The sequence below is a fragment of the Scomber japonicus genome, chromosome 2 (genome assembly GCF_027409825.1).
Source record: "Scomber japonicus isolate fScoJap1 chromosome 2, fScoJap1.pri, whole genome shotgun sequence".
NCBI classification, from domain to species: domain Eukaryota; kingdom Metazoa; phylum Chordata; class Actinopteri; order Scombriformes; family Scombridae; genus Scomber; species Scomber japonicus.
Window position 1 is genome coordinate 13,654,930 of NC_070579.1, and position 20,015 is coordinate 13,674,944.

At 37.2% G+C, this 20,015-nt stretch overlaps 1 protein-coding gene across 1 annotated transcript; it reads right to left on the minus strand.

Moving 5' to 3' along the window:
* mnd1 (meiotic nuclear divisions 1 homolog (S. cerevisiae)) lies at positions 1 to 18,635 on the minus strand. The gene is made up of 8 exons (XM_053326187.1): positions 18,629 to 18,635; positions 15,914 to 16,098; positions 14,543 to 14,600; positions 12,131 to 12,279; positions 11,021 to 11,095; positions 10,743 to 10,857; positions 3,183 to 3,227; positions 1 to 356 (listed from the first exon to the last, which is right to left on the minus strand). The coding sequence occupies exons 1-8, from the start codon at positions 18,633 to 18,635 to the stop codon at positions 250 to 252; spliced, it is 741 nt and encodes a 246-aa protein (XP_053182162.1). The 3' UTR covers positions 1 to 249.
* Between the last annotated feature and the right edge of the window lie 1,380 nt (positions 18,636 to 20,015).

Here is a 20,015-nt window from a genome sequence, read left to right on the forward strand (position 1 = left end):
TCCACAGCCACTAATGGTGGGTCCAGTCTCTTCTCTGGTTGCACCAAAGCAAAACATCCGCTGATAAAGTCCATCTGTTACAGCGAAATTGCTGATATCTGTCCTTACTCAAAGCCCACCCCAGGCCTTAAATGTGCATTTATTCTCACTCCAACATTTATAACAGGAACTAGAAATGCAGAGACGGATATGCCAGCTTTAAACTGTTATTTGTTGTCCTTGTAGTGTGACAGGATATCACTATGAGACTCATTCCATGTAGTCGAAGTCCTCGGGGATCCCAAAGGCTTTGTTAATGCGGCTGTCATCAAAGGAAAACTTCTTCTTGGTCCATGACTTGATAGCAAAAACATTGTCTGAAAACACACAGACACAGACACACACAGACACACAGACACACAGACACACACACAGACACACACACACACAGACACACACACACACACACGTGTTTGTTTAATGAATTGATATACACTGATGCACCTGCCCCAGCAGACTTCAGTACAACTACACAGTTAATCAGTCTGGGATTACGAGACTGTTCTTGGGCGCGAGGCTGATGGTTTACTCCAAGAACAAACCATCTGTCTCGTTGCTCTTAAGCACTTGCTCGCCGCTGTTTTGGTGAAAGTTGAGTTGTTTTGGCTCAACGGTTGATTTCCACTTCCTTTGCGCACAAATTTCCCACCAGGAAACAACACCTGGAAATAATTTGAGCAATTAGGGTGAATACGGAGGGTCTTAACTAGGACGGGACTCTCCTCTGTGCTGCGGCGCCCATTTGTGATGCTAACAGACAAAATGAGTACACAGCTATTTTGTATATGATACATCTTTCAGGGAGATTTGTGGGATGTGTCTGAATGTATGTGTCTACAAATGTTCCTGATTAAGATGTATGTGTGTGTTTATTTATGATTATATTCATTGATCTTTATGTTTATACAACTTCATCCAAACCCTTAAGAGGAGTAAATATTTGCAGTAAGGTTACAACTAATTTCAATTTTGATGAATCTGCAGATTTTTTTTACTCAATAACTTGATGATATCATGTATGAGAAGTCCAAAAATAGTGACAAACTAAATGGTTTAGTTTAGTTTCAATTTCAAGGAATCCATGGTGACTGCAAATATCGTGTTTTGTGTGATCAGCAGACCAATTACTAAAAGAATTATTCTATTATCAAAATGGTTGCAGATGAATTTTCAACTAATCGGCTTATTAATGAATCAGACATATTGTCTTAAAAGCATTTGTGACTATAAATTAGACATATTTATCTTAATAAATCTTTAATCTTGGAAAAATGAATGAGTTATTATTAATGATGATGGTTAATGCATTCAATCAGCTTTAGACCTTTTTCACAGCACACATTTAAACTGTCTATAAACTCTTCATCTTCTTCCTATACTAGACACTGAGTTGTTGTAAACTGAGATGTCAGATACTTACTAATCATTGATAACAAAATACAAGGACCCTGAAAGTGAGGCAGCAAAATGTAATTCTGCCATCATTATTTACACCTGTTTATTTTCCTACTGTGATGTGTCAAAATGTCACCTGTAAAAAAAAAAAAAAAAAGTTAGCCTGGTTCAAGACATTCTGTTGACTGTAGTCTAAACTGTCGTGAAAGCATATAATTTAGAATAAAATATTTCATGAATGAAGTTTAGTCTAACATGAGTATATAAATAGACAATTAATCTAACAGTGTTGCGTTAACAGAACACCTTATAAGCCTACAAATAGGCCTTTTTCTCAGCAGACAGTTTGTTAGTGTAGGAAAAGCAACAGCTGTTACTAATAATGATGGCTCCGTCCTTTTTAAGTGTCCCAGTAAACCATGACAGTGTGACAGTGGAGCCAACACGCAAATACCAAGACCCTGAAAACTGAAAGGAGCTAAATGGAATTCAGTCATTATTCATTTTATTATTTACACCTGTGTTTTGTCTGCTGTCTTTGGAAACACAAAAAAGTCATCTGTCGAAAAAATTATAGTGAAGAAAATGTTCAACATGGTGCTAATTAGTAAAGATTCGTGTAATGCAGTTTCTTATTACAGTTATATATTAGTAGTTTGCACCTTAGGAGTTAATCAAAAGACTCCCTGTAGATAAACTTCTCATTAACTTCTTATCGAAAACGTGAGTCAATAGACTCTGAATCAAACACTGCCTTCCACTCAAGTCATTTAAGGTTACTATTATATTATGACCATATGCAGTTGAAGTACTAATGATTAATTGTGTCAGGGCTTGTATGACAGTGTGTCTTTACATGTGGGTCCATCAGTGTGACAAGGCTCACAATGCGTTTGAAAGTTAAGTCCTTGAGCTTTTACAGACCACGATGCAGGTAATTCAATACATCAAACAGGGTTGTTATTCAAACCTGAAAGGGTCCATTGCGACCTGCTAGACAAGACAAGACTAGTGTTTTCCTACAGAGAAGTAATTCCAGCTACATACAGCAACAGGACTACCCACAGCTGTCCATATTTATTACATTTTGCAATATGTTTTCTTTAAAAAAAAAAAAAGGAAAATGCAAGTCTACTTTTTCCACCAAGCCTGGAAAGTGGAGAGGAAGTGGAGTTCCATTTCCCAGGAGAAATAACTAATGCTGTAAATATAGCAAACTAATGCTGGTAACATAAAAATGCTGTAATAAAAACTATTGTTTAGCTTCTTCTCCGACAGCTGTTACAGACAAAACACTTCTTCTCAATGCTACTGAAGGCGTGTCTGTTTAGTGCCTGTCCACTCCAGATGAGGGAAGTACAAGTCATGGAAGAAGCAGTCTGACTCATAGTTTCTTATAATTAGTATAATTCTATACAAGTAAAACTGACAGCGTGACATGGTTGACCAGTTATAGGCAATGTTGACCTGAAGAGTCAAAACACTACAGGTCTTTACTGGTTACCATGATCCCCAAATGTCAGCTGTCTCCAAGGTTACCGCTCAGGTCAACTAACACACATACAGGGAGAGAGAGAGAGAGCGAGCCTGAGTGCTGACTACCAGGAGGTGACTTAGCAGCATTCACTTTAACTTTAAATGCCTTAAAAGACTAATCAAACTTTTTCACAATGATTTTTTTGGATATTTTGTGAACCAAATATTTGAATTCAAATATTTTATACGTGCAAAAAGATAAGATGACTTACCTGTCCATCTGCAAACTGCGTCTTTTGCGACCACATTTGATTTTTCTGCAAAACAAAATTCATGTCAGATTTAAAGCTGCAGAACGCATCGTCATCTACCTGCCAACGTCAGCTAGCAGGTTTTTAATATTTTAAAAGTTGCCTTTTTATTTTATTTGATTATAATTCTATTGATTGATCTACCCTACTTTATATTTACTAATGAGAAGTTGTGATAGATCTGTCTGTGTTGCATGTTTTTATGTTGTTTGAAACTTTATATTGCCTCATGTCTTGGCCAGGATACTCTTTTTTTTTTATCTCTATGAGGGTTTCCTGGTAAAATTAAAATGTATATAAACTGTGTGATCTATAATAATTTCGAAGTCATATGAGAAAGTTTCATGTTATTAGGTCAGCAGATTTGTTCAAAAGCAAACTACTCCATTAAGTTGTCAGTTTTGCACATGTAGCTCAGAGCGAAACATCACTTCCTTTATGAAAGATGACTTTTTCACTTTCCACTGTGAAAAGACTACAAAAGGTGTCAAGTTACAGACAGGAGACACAGAACATCATCCATTTTGTGTTGCAAATCACAGCTTTCACCATTCACTTAATTTCATTTGGTTTGTATTTAAAATAGGCCTAACAATCAAATGTTTGACGTGTGTTGACTATAGAGACAAATAAAAAAGGTTTTCGGCAACTAATGTTAGCTTAGTACGAAATAAAAATAAAACCGAACATAAAAACAGAAGAAATACAGGCAGAGTGGACATGAATGAAGGTCTGCAGTAAACAATAGATAGCTTAAGTATACTGTGTGGACATGTAGTGGTTTACTATTTTAATTAAAGTGGACAGTTCAGCCCGCACGTTCTTTGTAGCTAAAAAGAGCTTGTCTAGAAACCTGAAAAGGAGCTGAATAATGTGCTCTAACTAGACAGCTCTGAAGGTCTTGAGTGACATATTTGGTGACCCGTAAAAACTGAACGCTCAAACAACAGCAGCAGGTAACATCATTAAGTTGTTAGGCACCTGGAATAATCCGTTTACCCTCCTACCAGTAGTTAAAAATATCCTTTTGTTGAATTTATATCAACTGTCCACAGACACTTCTTTGGCTGCTGTGCTGAGAGAGGGCTGAGCTGCGGCATCCTAAAATCCAGCCAATACAAGCTATTTTAGGGCCAGGCTCAGCTTACAGCAGGTTTGGCAGATTTCTCCCTGATTTGTCCTTCATGAAAATCACAGGAGGAAGCCGGTCCAAGGATCTGATCAACATCAATGCTCAGCAAATATATCCGGTAAGGTTGCTGCATGAGCCCACAGAGGACGTTTTCTCCACGCCGGCATTATGGTTTGAAATTCACAGGACCATTTTAATTTAACTTTAATTTTCAATCCAATCTCGAGCTATCCGAATCAGGGATATACTGTAACTGTAGGCCTAGTGTGAAAAAACCAGCAGTTGTTATTAATGTTCTCTGTGTCTCTGGGGCGCAGCTGCAAAATCTGTTGTCCTTCCAGCACTGTCATTTGACATGTAGAGTGACGTAGTTGGGGGGGGGGGGGTGAAGAAGAACTACGGCTACTAATGTCCGCCCTCTCTTTCTTTGTAGTGGTGCCTTCAAAGACGGTCAAAGAAGGGTCTTCCAAAAACACTCCATCTGCCATTTTACCATAGTGATAGAGAAAAATAGACACTGAAATATCATGTTACTAAGTATTTTAAAAGATTTAAAAAGATCATTTCTGGCAGCAAGTTTGCACCGATACACATAACGGACTCAAGGGTGCCGTTTGTGTGATGATCCCTGCACATTAGTACGATATATGCAGACTTTTCAAATAAAAACAAGCCTCAGTTCAAAATATATAATGCTACTTTTATTAAACTACATTTCTAGAGAGAGCAGAGTACTCGTCCTCTGTAAACACACCGTCAGCTCAGACACACGCAATGCATTCTGGTTGTTGTAGGATTCCTCTTTAAGGGCGATATGGAGAATTTCTTTCTAGTCATAGGGCACCAATTTTAGAAAATAATTGCACATTTCTACGACATAGCTTACCTAGTTTTAAGAATCCATCATATTCATAGCACTGAATGTTCCCTTTAATAATAAAAAATTGATATTCACAAAGCTAAATAGCAGCTGCATGTGGGAGAGACTGAACTGAATCATTTGTGACTCATGGAGCTGGAAATGTTGTTATTTCAGATACATAATAGCCAACAATTTTTGAAGCCAGACGAAACACAATTATTAACATTTCACCCACCAGCAGAGACACCTGACAGCTGTTTTGGTCTGTTGAGTTTTGAGTTTCTGTTTGCTTGCCTCATTTTTATTTATTTCTCTTTTTCAATAGTTTATTTGACAGGGACAGAATTCACTAACAAATAGAAAAAAAAGGAGTTATGAATAAACCAGAGCTAGCCTAAAAACACACATTGTTATGTTGTCAATGGTTAGATATTAAAAAAGGTAGCCTAAACATATAATGAACAATAAATACTAATATCATGCATAAGCCAGTAAAGTACTGTTAAATGATGCTATAACATAATGCATAGTAGTTCAGTACAAGGCATACTGAGTTAGAAAAAAGACAAAAAAACAAGTTTGATTTGGTAGACGAGTTATTTTAGATCTTTTTTTTTTTTTTTTTTAAATCAAAAAACCTTAAAATGATTTTGTGTACTTTCATATTTATAAATAAAATGGCTGATTACAAGTCCAGCTTTTGTCTCCTCTCATAATGTCAGACTTGCCAACTACATAGCTGTAGCTGCGATTTGATATTCCCATATTTGGTGGTTTTTTAACAAACCCACCTGTAACAACAACAGCTTATTGGCATCTATGAGTAAAGTAAGCACTGTCGAACATGGAAGAATCCAAATAAAACACTGTCTGTCTGTTTTATTCGTACTATGGTCAGAGAAAGTACCACTTACAGTCAAACTCAGATCATTTAAATATTAAGAGACACATTTGTGGTTTCAGTTGGATTTGTCATTGTACTTGGTGGTTACTACAACATGTATTACCGTATCCGTGGGTGTGGTAACCATTGTTAAACATGCTCAAGGGAATCTAAGTGAAACCCAATTTGCAAAACCATGCTTAAAATTAGTATAATAAATAGTAGTGTGGGTCTGGCTTCATGTGAAGATAGGTTAAATTAAGGAAGTAAGTCATGTTAAGGCTATCTGGTTTTTAAGTCAGTAATTTTGATAATTTTTCCCTAAAAATGTTCAAAACAGGTTAAATGTGTGTAATCATGTTATTGTCTACCCGAAGAGTCTCAACAGAAGTCGTTAGTGTCAACAGTTGCACTCTATGTACGAACAGGCCTGAGCCCATTCTGCAAGTTTAGTCCAAACCCCTCAGCTGCGTACGTAGCATGATGTCTTCTACTCTCTGCATAGCTGCACACAACTCTCAGGATACAAATCACGGTTCGCTGAGGGGCGATGGTTATCTGTAACAAAGCTCTGTGCATGTGGTGTACCTGGCAGTTCAAAAAGCTTCAGGGGAAAAGAGGAAAATAAGACGACCTGTAGGCAAGCCGAGACAGCGAGAGGTATGAAAACAAAAAGCACAAGAGACTGAAAGTAAGAGAAAGCTTGTCCTCTTCCTGGTACACTAATTAGTTTATCTATTGCATCTGGGTGTGTGAGCTTTATTTACTTCATATTTAAATGGCTTATGGTTGATTACTTTCGCTGTCTGTCGTACAGGTACAACAAGCCCGGGCAGAACAGATACAGAGTTGAGAGACTTGATAATTTGCCACAGCCTCAGCTTTCAATGAGGAAGGCCAAATCCAGAAAGAGGGGAGTAGGGAGGTGGGGGGGGGGGGGTCGGGGGGCATCAACTTTCACGATATCAACGAAAATCACTGCCAAATAATAAAGAGAGCTACACTATTCATGTAGCTGAAAAAACTCTGACGTCTTTGTGGCTTCGAGGTGAAACAGCTGCTGCCATAATGAAGTTTGACACTGACTTTATGACTAGAAGTGGAGGCAGAGGTTCAGCAAAAGGGTTTAACAATGTTATCATGGAGCCAATATACAAATGTTAATGGATATGTTAGCATTTTGAATGTAATCTCTTTACTGTCATTGCACTAACCCATGTGGCTAATACACATAAAAACAGCAACAGACAATAAACATAAAAGATACTATGTTCCGGCAACAATAACTAATATTGGAAGAATATTAAGCCTGTACAGTATGTAAAATGTTGTAACATTTTATTTAATCAGATTTAATCAGCAGCAACAGAGCTAAAATATATATATACATAAAATAAAAACAATTATTGTTCTTAAAAAAAACCATCAAGTAATCAAGTTTTAAAACCTTCAAGAGGAAACGAAATATACTAGTTTGGTTTCAGTTTGTAGTTCATTTCATCTGAACGTGAGTGATATCTAAGGTTAAGAAGTAACTGCGTTGTCATCATGTACTATAGTTACAAGACTTAAATGAGAAATCAGCTGTAGTAAAACAAGACTAATAAAGACTAATAGTCTACAGTGGCTGTGTGAGCTAGTGCTAACATGCTTACAGTGCTGTCTATCATGTTCACTCTTCGTCTGACATTTGCTAATTAACACTAAACACAAAGTACAGACTGATGGAAATGTTATTATTGGCAGATGTTTGGTCTTAAATCGAACTGTTCATGTCTGTCTAGTAGATGTTAAGATTTTTCACAAGATCAATGTAAACTTTAGTCTGCTGGTGACACTAAAAGAGAAGTGAGGGGATCTCTAAAGTGAGTATGATTCATCCTCTGGGGACCATGAATGCGTTTCCTGGTAACATGTCAAATAGTTGTACAGATATTTCAGTTTTTCCAGACCAAGGTGGTAAACTGACTGACAGGCATTGCCAATCCTGGAGCATGGCTATTAAAAAAATCAGCTTCTGTATGTTTTGTACTTCATCTTTATATGGAGAGTCCCTAATAAAAACCAAACTGAAAAATAAATAAATTTGGCATTCAAATTGCCTTTTCCGCTGTTCTCGGTAACTTCAGCACTTATGCACTTTCAACTTCCACTTACATCTAAATTAAGAACCTTTTTAACAGAATGAGCCTTAAAACCAGACAAATCTGTGAGTTCAAGTTAAATGTGTCAGATTTGGGCCTCCTCCTGTTCACACACAGATTTCCAGCTAACCTGGCCCAAGTCGAGCATTCACAACCATTTACCTTATATGAGGAGGGTTTGATACGATGACTGTACAGAGGACGACCGTTAAGGCGTTTTCACAAACAACCAAAAGATATCTGCTGCTGATGTGGAGTGGCATGTAGAATCATCCGTTATCACAACAGTATTAAACAAACTAGAAAGTATATTTTCGAAATTCTCCAGGAACTTTAATCTTATCTAGGATTACTTTATCAGACACTCAAAATACTGGATCCTAAACAAGAAGTCCAGCTTCTACTACTACAACAACCGTATATGACTCATTTTTCCTTGAGTGAATGTAATTAGCTTAATTGCAAGATTGCTGTAAAGTTTATCTCAACTGGCTGCATGCCCACGTCCTAAAATTGGCTTCATTTCAAATCATCTCAATACATCAGACTGTCTCATTTGGACAAGAAGAAGTTAGGAAGTGACTCTCAGAATACAAGACAACATGGTCTTATTATGTGCGAGTGGAAAAAACCAGCAGAAGTGTGCACAGTCTTAATGCGGGCCTGATGTCGCCTTGGGGGAGGCGCAGGTAAACACACCAAATAGTTTTATGACACCACACATGTCACATGGCCACATAAAGTAACACACCGCCTATACAACAGGTCAGCTGTAACATGAACACACAGCAGTATAAGATTTTTGTAATACCGTTTACAGCTCAGGGTCATACCATAGAAGAGGTGTGTAACAGCCAGAGGGGTTTTAAAAAAGATTTTTAACCCTAAAAACTCTGAGCTGAGAGATCAGAGGTAACGAGATGTTTCAGCAGGTTAACAGTCTTCTCACTTAATTTTGGTTTGTGGTTCGAACTGAGCTCACAGTTTATTTTGACCACTTGTAATCAGTTTTCACTTCCTTGCTCACATTTAAACTGTGAGAAACTGTGACTCTGCTGCTACACTGACACAATACATGTTTGCTCCCAGCAGTACAGCGTGTACTTTCAAATCTAAACGTTGTTTGACTCATATGAACTGCACCGATTTCCCTCTCGATGTTGCAATCCAGAGTTTGAGCTCAGTTTGGCAAGAGACTTTTAATTCTGGAGACACACAATGAACTATTCAACTTTGTTAGATATACGACCGATCGGCAGATCACCAAACGGACGCTTTGCTAAGGTTCCCTTTGTAGTTTGAGTGCTACACAAACAGACTGTCAGTTATATGACACAATATACACTCCCAGTAACAAGAAACCTTTGTAGAGGGTAGTGAAATCTAGCAGCCCTGTAATAAATATCACCTTTTTAAAGCTTTTAATGAAATATTTGATATGATAAAATCTTATAAAGCTCCACACAACAACAACTAGTCTACGACCTAAAAACTGTCGGCAGAGTTTAACCCTGCGGTGCCGAACTTAAACATATAAACGAATGCCCGTTATATTTGAGCCCTCGCCAAACGAGTTCACACAATGCTGATTAAGCTTATCACCACCACATAAATCTCACAGTGTACCGAGTTTTAAATTCCATGTCGGGCGCCACATTCCCGCGCTAGCCGTTAATCGCGCCGCTCTCCTAGACCTTCCAAATGTTATTGGACCGAATGGATCAAATGATACTGATAGTGAAGCGAGTCATTTTGCGGGGATTGTGTGACACTCAAAACAAATTTATCCTCCGTTTTACAGCCGCAACAGTAAAGATACAGCCGCTGGCATACTGGAGACAGATTCGGCGGGCTGTCGGAAAAATACGTTTTCGTACCAGTGGACCAAAACATATCAAAACATATCGGTTTTTATCGGCCCGCTCTGTGTGCCTGTCGTTGGAGGTGTACATGAGAGCGTCCTGCATGCTTGGGTCAGGCGCTCACAGCCGAGCGCTAACCTTTACTCTCACTGCCAGAAGGGGGAGACAAAAGTCCTGCACCACTTTAATGTAGAGCTGAAACAATTAATCAATTAATCAATTCTGAGATAATTAATTGGCAACTATTATAATAATCAGGTAATTGCTTTAGTCTTTTTTTTCCCAGCAAAAATGATGAAAATGTCAATCGTGACTATTTGATGTTTTTATTTTGTTATATATGAAAATAAACTTGATATTTTTGGATTTTGGTCAAAAAAAAAAACCGTCTTGAATATTTTAATTTAGATTTTGGGGAATACTGATGGGATTTTATAGATCAAAAGATTTGCAGCCCAAGTTTAATCACCACCAGCCTCAAACATTTCTTTTCTCTTACAGAGTTTATTACAAGGCTACAGTGTACTGGTGATGGTGGCTTCTCTGGTCAGTGGGTGAAGATGATCTGATTGATGCCAAAGTCAAAGCAAACCTTTTTGAAAGAAAAAAAAAAGCAGGCAGGTTGTGTCTGTACTCACTCAGCTCCTTAACGACCTCTGGGTCACATTCTCTGTACTTTTCCACCTCGGCCTGCAGCTGCGTTCGCTCCTCTCTCAGAGCTTTTAGCTCCTTCAGCAGAGAGCTTCTCTCTTTCTACACAAACACACACACACACACAAACATTTTGTGACATCAATTTCTTCCGTCTCATTTATTCAGCATCTCAACATGTAATATTCATTTTAAGGTTTATTTTTAAAGCAGATATAATGTATTTCTCTGCATAATGTGGGCAAGGAGAGGAAAATATTCTTACTGTATCTTGACGTCCTACTTTCGCTTTTTCCACCGCCTTCTGTATGGCTGTTTTCCGCTGCTTTGCATCAGAAGACTTTAGAGAAAAACAGTGTCACATTAGTCAAAATTAACAACAACTACTACTGAGGTCAAATCTGCCTAACACATAAATACTAAAACCCATAATACTTTTCATGACAATATCAGCTGGTCTCAATTATTGTTTCACCGCTTTTAAAAATTGAACTGCAATGCACCTTTAAAATCCTAATGCTAGTGATTTACTGGCATTACTTCATTACAATTGTGTAAAGTGTATTGTTAAGGCATGCTGTGTAATTCATTTAACAGTAAGAGTGAAAGCTGTGTTGTCATTTGTAAATTACACTTCGATTTTTTCTTACATTCTTTACAAAATAAGACATTTGGTACCAACATCAAGCATGCAGTACAAATGTAATGAATGTGTTGGTATTTTAAAAACAGCCAGATTCCACATTATGAGTCTTCTTATAATCTAATGCTGCAGTATCTCACAAACTGTCACATTTCTAAGCTTATGGTATAATCACACATGATTATTCTGTGACAGATTGCTGCTGCTTGACAAACATTTAACTGCCCCAGAAATCTGGTGGCCAGCGTTTTCTGAAGAGTCATCACCGTCACACCATCTGTTAAAGTTGGATTAATCTGTTAAATTTGAATAATAAAAAAAAAATGTAAAAATTATATTTGTTATTGGCTTTTCAAAAAAAAAAAAAAAAAAACCTTACTCAGAGGAACTTGCCAGTAACAAGTAGGTCATTTTGTTTCCCGTTTTCTCTTTACTTTCTATCACCATTTTCTGAGCGGTGCTTGTCGATTGATGACGTAATTTACTGTAAACTACATCGAGCAGTCTCTCTCGGGAGCGCCAAGGTTTCCTCTTTTATAAAATATTGGAAATTTGGAGCTAAAAATATCATCACGTGTGAATAACAACAAGCTGATGTGAAACTAATTACTACTTCACACTGTCTCCAAGCTGTATACGTGTTGTTCTGCATTTATTAAGAGTTGTATAGTAGCAGCTGCATCTTTAAAAAAAAAAAAAAAAAGTTCGTCATCGTCAACACAGTCGCCTCACCTGTTTTTGCAGATCCTCCAGTTTGTTCTTGCGAGCGTGCAGGGCCTTGCTGGGGAAGGCCCAGTAGTAGTTGGACGTCCCCACTCTCTCAGAGTCCACCATGTTGTCGTCCACCAGGCTCTGCAGCACGTCCTTCACAGCCATGGGAGCTTAAACGCAGCAGGGAGAGAAAGGAAAGCACACCTTTTACATTACTGGTCCACTGTCCTTCATCTTCCATCATTACGCTGCCTTCCCAGCAGAGTTGATGCTATTTGTGGATGGTTGATTTGATTTGTGTACGACTGATTTATGTATAGTGGAGGTATGGTCAGTGCAAGCTTAGAAGACTTTAAATGAGTTTTGGCAGTAGAAAATGTGTCTAATGTGTATTATTGCATTCAGAAAATCAGCATTAGGTCTTATTTTTTTGCTGTTGAGAAGTTCTGCTTTTCAACATGTTTCACCAAACTGAACCCACACATCTGCAGCCAATCTGGCCCGTTTTATGCATATCTGAGAGAACATTGCATGAGAGGATGTATTAGAGCAGGAATTACATCTTGAACAGTGTCAGCGGTGAAATGTGAAACTCCTACACGTTCGCACAGCGTTGGCCCACTGTGAAAATGAAAGAGCTTATCTACTGCGTAAAAAAAAAAAAAAAAAAAAAAAGGGCTGAGCTGTGCTGAGTGAGGGTTGAAGATGTCGAACGGTGTCGAAAATAAAAACGAGGAATTGAAAATGAAAAGGCTTTCTTTGTAGATTAGCCCAGCTCTCTGTGAGCGATGACTTCAGAAGTGGATTTTCTATAAACTCTTGCTGTATTCTGTGATTCAGGTTGCTCAAAAACGCCCCCTTTTTTTTTGTTCTCACTTTGTCTCTCCTGCAACAGGAAAATGTGTCCCTAATTCAGATCTCTTGTTGCCCCCTTCCCCCATCACTCAACAGTAACTACATCATGCCCAAGTAAGGGGGTCAAAAACATGTGCTTTTAATCAGTCTCGAGCAACACGATCCAGTTTCTCCAGATTAATGTTATGTCCACTTTAAAAAGAAATCCCTCCTCGAGTTCACCCAAACACACACACACACACACACACACACACACACACACAGACACACACATACACACACACACGTACAGCACAGCTCTGTTTCTCTGCACGCCCTTGAACTTTAAAAGTCACGCTTGTATTTTTAAAACTTTTCCCTCAACGCTCGTAATGTAAGGCTCAGTGTTGACGTTGAGGGAATGCGCCTTTCTTTAAAAACTAAAACCTTTCAACGGGACTCTGCACTGTGAGATTACTGCCACTGATAGGACCGCTGCTGCTCCTGCTGCTGCTTATACCCACTAAACACAGTTACGATGGCACTAGCTTTTTCCTGGTTGCCATGGTAACTTTGCCAGTGTTTAAGAATACATGAGGGTGCAATGACTGGCTATATACTGCATGGAAATAATAATTTACTTTAAAAAAAGACCATAATTGGTATTTAGGCATATTTTATCCCATTTCCTGCTCTTTACAGGCCTAATTATTATTTTCTAGAACATACTTTTTATATATATGTGTGAATATTCATGAGTACAAGTAATAAAACTTACTAGAACGTTCTTGCTTACATTAATGCATGGGTTTATAAATGCAAATATGTATTACAGAAGTTTTTAAGTTTAGTATTTTATTGTTTTTGGCAGATATGAATTCACGTGCTCAAGTTATTTTAAGTTGTGGTTGACAGTTAAGAGTGTGATAAAAAAAAAAAAAGAAGCAACAAATAGCGCTGACAGAAATGAACTTGTGAAGGACGTTCGCTGTCAGTCAGAACTCTCACGTGGACATTTTTATGCTGTTCAAGTAGAAAAAGTAAAAAGTAGTAATACTGTACAAGAAGTAGTAATATATGAAGTGTGAAGGCGATGTGATAGTAGTCAGGTTACAATATAAAAATAAAAATAATAATTATGGTCTATTAAAGTATTCGACATGGTAAATGTGAAACTTTAGTGCCATATAATGTTTCACCCCTAGAAAGCACTGAAGTGTCTCATTCATGCTCAGCTCCCAGATGTACGGCTGAAGAGTGATTTCTCTAAAGGCTGAAACTAATCATGAATGAATTAATCGACTTATATCATTTATTAATGAGATCCTTGATTATTTTCTCTTTTAATCAAAATACGAACGTCTGTTGTAATTTCTAATAGTCCACAGTGTCGTCTTCAAATGTCCAAAATCTAAATCCAGTCAGTTTACGACCTTGTATGACTCAGGAAAGTTTTCAATTTTCACATTTCAGAAGCTGCAACCAGCATTTTTCCTGAATGATCAAATAATTAAACATCATTAAATGAGTTGCAGCTCTACTCTGAATTAAGCTTTACTTCATCATTTAGCTAGAAACAGTGTGGGAATCATTACTCACTTATTCCTTTTGTCTTTGGGGCGAGTTTCTCAATGTCTTTAAGCTGAAACACATCTTTCTGGAGGGAAAAAGCAGGAGAACAAAGTTAATATATTACAACAGTATCATATAGAAAGAAGTACTGGGATTACATTCAATATATTACTTATGATAACAACACATACAAGTTCTCATTTTTCAGGCAGGCAAAGTGTATTTTAATAAAGATAATTATTATTTTGTACATACTCAAGTGTTTGTAACTCTTGATTTGATTCATTAAAAGTTTCAGATGAGACATTTTTGAAGGGATTAAGCAAGCAGCAACACTTGAAGTATAAAAACAAAACTTTATTATTATTATAAAACCACATTTGAGCTTGTGGCTTCATCAGAGAACCTTTAAAGATGAGGCATTTATTTGATTTCTAGTTTCTGGTAATTAGTCTATGTTCAAAATATACTGATCTCATTTTAACACCTTACTTTTCTGGGCCTGTTTATTTATGTAAACTATTTGTGAGTCATACATGTATATCAGAGGGAGACAGACACTAAGTTGCATTTCCTTATACCGGTTTCAGTTTTTCTAAAATTAGAAATCAAACCATCAGTACTCTGTGTGTTTAAAGTATTTCCTTTGTTAATATTCTGCATGTTTGTCTTTATTTCCTGGCAGCCAACATTTATATTAGTAACTCTCTCTGCTCTCCCTTTTCAGATCGTGTTAATAGAAATATGTTGAGCAGTCATGAAATTCTTGTTTTAAACTGATTTGATTATTCCTACTTTTAATGTGTATTCACCCATAGTTATTTAAAAAGGATCCTTCCCTCTTTCTTTTTATTTAATCATAATAATAATAATTCATACTCACTCTACTCGTAGCTCTTGTCTTCTGTGACCTTCCCATTTTCATACATCACTGTGTCACTTCAGTATTTTATACAGAGGGCCCAAAATATGGAATTTACGACCCTCATATTTGGTGAATTTATCTCCACAACAATTTAAAAGAGCCATTAAAAAAAATCACTTTTATTATCCAACCAGTATTGTCCTTTTGGACGACCTATCTAGTCTGAGTCGAGGAAATGTTTTTTTTATACTCATAAAGTGGTTATTTTACTATCTGTATTTGACATGGTTTTTATTGGAGGGCTATGATTTTAGTTTGACAAGGATGATGTGCTCTATACCTGCATGAATTCTTGTAATGTAATGGTGTGTTTGTGATCCTTTGTTTGTTTGGAGAGGGTTTTTCAATAACTCTCCTTCTCATTGTTCTGTACTCATCATTATTGTGTATTTTTTATTGTTTTTTGGAAGTGTAAATAAATGAATAAACAAATAAACAATCATGGTGTGGTCACCTGTAGAGGAGAAACTTACTGATTCAAAGAAAATCTCCATCATGCGGGTTCTCTTCTCCTCCAAACTTAATCCTTTCTTTTTTGACTGAAACAGAAAGTTTAATATGACGTAAACTTTGGACAAGTTCAGTAACAGCAGCTTATGATGACAGCTGATGGCAGCGGGGCACAAATGAATGCCTGAAATGTTCTGTCTGTCTCTCTCTTTGGCGTTTCAGGCGCTCATTTGTGCCCTCTGCCTTCAGACTGTACATCGAGAACTGTGACAACAGGATGAAACAGCTGTGACGGCCCAGCATCTCCGTCTCCACCTCACCCCACACATTCCTCCATCCTCCAGAGCTCTGGACTCCACTAATGCATACAAACTAACTCTTTCACACATACGTAGAAATATGGCTGGCTGGTGTAGATAACACTCCTGTATATTTTATATTCACTGCTTCCCCCTATATAACATATACATACATATCTACAGCTACACCTACCATAACTGTTTATTTTTACAATCCACAACTCAGGTCAATTACATAGCCTCAGTGTTGTAATATTTATAATAATAGATTGAATTCCTTCTACATGATGTCTCCTTTAGTTTGCATTTATACACTCATAGTTATTATCTGTGCTGTAACATTGTATGCTACTTTATTAAGGCACATTATTTGGGGCAATATGAGGAATTGATTGATTAGATTTACTTCAAATGTTTAGTTAATTTATAAAAACATGTTAAAATAATAAAATAAAATATATAGACAGAAAAATATAACAAAATAGAAATGAAGGCAAACTGTTTAAGACAAACAACAAAATAATAACCATTCAATGTTCAATGTATTTTTAAAGATCTGTTTAAACTTAATGTTACTTAAACTCCTTTTGTTGTCATACAACTAAGTTGGCATTCGTCCTCACTAATTGCTTTTTGAAAATGGATATTCCTCTGAGATCGTGTTTACCTTCCCTCAAGCTAAAACAACCCTTGGATAAAGTTTGAATAGTTTTGAAGTCAAATCAGATCCTTAAACTTTAGTGCTTTTAGTTTGATGAGGACTGGGCTCCTTTTTTTGCAGCTCCTAGTATTTGCATGTAATCAGGGTTTGGGAAGGTTACTTTGGAAATGTAAAAAATTACTGATTATTAGTTAACCTGTTTAAAATGAAATATGTAATGTAACTATTTCAATTATTTAATCAAAGTAATTTAACTTATTACATTTGATTACTTAAAAAAAACAGCAATATATGTATTCAGATGTAAAATGTTAAATATTTAAAAAATGAGGAAAAAAAACATTCTGAGTAAAATCTTAAAAGGTCTGACTTCAGATGTAATCATCAGCATTTTCATAAGTAACTTTAATTTAATTACACATTTATTTTGTGATTAAATTACGTAACGTCGTTTCATGTAACTAGTTCCTCCCTGATACTTCATGTCAGAAGGAACAACATATGTACATACAGGACATATCTCGAGCCTACACTTTGAAATATGTGTCAACATTGCATCAGTGTTGTTGTACTATAACTTCCATCCACCAGAGGCAGCACTGAGCAGCAAGAGGATCATCTCTCCATGGTAACCCTAGATTTGACAAACTCTCGCTGTTCTGCTATGTGATAATGCGCCGGCTAATAGTTCATTAGGTTTAGAACACAAGCAGCACTTGGTTTGAGTTAGGAGAAAAGTATGGTTTGGTTTAAAATTATCAATTGAAACGTGGTGTGGGTAAAAATCGTAGACATAATAAAGAGTAGACGCCGCATTGGCTGCTAGGGGACAAGACACGTGGCCGCCATCTTGAACCGGTCATTCTACCCGTAAACAAACCAAAGCAGCAAGATGCCTGAGCACTGTGCGGCGGCTTTCTGTCAAAATCGGCGGACTGTTCATACCAGGGCTCGGGGGATTACTTTTCACAAGTAAGATTGACATTATTATTAGTTGTACTTTGTGAATAGAATATTACTGTACTGTATGTATGTCCACCAGCGAAAAATGACAACAGAACATCTGACTGTAGAATAGTTTGCAAACAAGCTTACTCACAATTTCAGCAGCTTTGGTTCATTATCAACATCAAAATAGGAGTTTTGTTGAAGAAAGGTTCAAAGACATTTGAAGGAAGAAGATAGGAAGAAGAAGTGAATAGCAATTACAGGAAATAGAAAAATAGGAAGAAGAAGGTAGAACATAAGCATGACCCCCTTTGTAAATTGTTTCTCCCAAATCTCCCGTTTTCATTTTGAAGGTTTCCCAAAGACAAAGATGTTAGGAAGACGTGGGAAGTGGCTTTGAGGAGGGAAGGCTTCACTGCAAGTGATTCATCCGTGCTTTGCAGTGAGCATTTTAAGCGGGAGGATTTCGATTGGACAGGTCAGATTGTCCGACTCAGAGATGGTGTTATTCCATCCATCTTCCCGGTTCATCTCCAAATAGTAAGTATATCATCATGAGGCTGTTCATAAATGTAAATATTCTATTATCAATCACAGGGCAGGGTGCTATACTTATCTCTGTATACTGTATACTACGTCTACCTCCAGAAGAGCTGAAGAGAGCCTGTCAATGACCTCTCAGGATGCCCCCAAAACTGCATACTCACAACCACAACAAACAATATTATCAATTGAAACGTGGTGTGGGTAAAAATGACTACTTTCATACAAATCTCGCGAGAGTTTGAGCAAATCCAGGGTTACCATTTACACACGACCCACTTCAGTACGAGCCATCTTGGATTGCGTTTCACCAGGCTAATGGCAAACAACCGCACTCCATCCGATTAAATCGTGTTTTTGTGGTTATACACTCGCCTGACATGAACTATTTGACACCTGGTAGTTAATAGAAAAGTCCATCTTTCCTCCGATGGGTTCCTGTATTAATAAGCCGTCCGTTAATGAACTTCTGGAGCACCGATTACCGCAAATGGACGGATCACTATAGTACAGTAATATAGCAATATAGCAGTGTTAGTACAGTAGTATATCGTCTTGATTTTAAGGATAATACAGACCTGCTGACACGTAAGTTGGATCTACATTGCTTGGATTAACGTTAACTCTCAAAATTGTGTGTGTGTGTGTTTTGATAACTGGCTGAATCCGATCAAGCTGGAAGCTAGCTAACCGGCTGTGATGCCAGTCGCTAAAGTAAAGTAACGTCGGTCTATACAGGACTATCACCCAAAAAATGCAGGTAAAAGGGAAGATCTACTTACCATTTTGCTCTGTAGGCTGTACCGGCAATGTCCACGTCTTGTAAAATTGCGTGGTGATGTTTAAATTAGCGCTGCTCTGTTTTTAATCCAAACTAGAAAACAGTCGAGTTGTAGCTATTGAATTTCCCGCGAAAGCATGTCACGGGTTTAATGCTGCCTTCAAAGCTCGTCGTAAACTGCATGCAGACCTTTTTTTTTTTTTTTTTTTTTTTTTACAATGTGGGCGTGTCATAAACAAACTATACAAATGACTTCTAATAATTATACTGATATCCGTTAATTATAGAAGCTACTGGGCATCTATATTAATTTTGCTACAGCACCAGAATAAGTCGGAAGAACACGTATCAGAAATTCTGTTAAAATATATGCATTTTGAGTTTTATTTTTAGTCTGTCAATCAATAAAAAGCGGTTACCATCAATTTTTAATATTGCTTTCTTGGTTTCTCTACGCATGACATCCCTGAACGTTTAAAAAATACGACTGATTTCTGGTTGTTTGTGTGCTTTTCGCTTTAGTTGCGTTATTTCCGGCTGCACGGGAAGGCAGCATGAAGGAGAGATATTGTTTGACTGTCGCCTCATGATTTTGTGACGCCCTCTGCTGTCTGAAAAAGACAATAGACTGTATGAAAAAGACACATGGACACAAGAAAAGTCTGTAGTGTCAAACATATAGCACATAACACATATTACTGTGAGTCTGCTACCTGTACAGGGAGACCCAGTAATGTAAAAGGGGCATATTACGTAATACAGTGATGTGCAGACTTTCTTTGACCAATTTCACTGGAAAACCGGGGTTAATTATCACTGTGAGGAAAAATATGCTAATAACCTGTGATCTAGTTTCCAAAATCATGATCATGCAATGGCTTTTTTTTTTACAC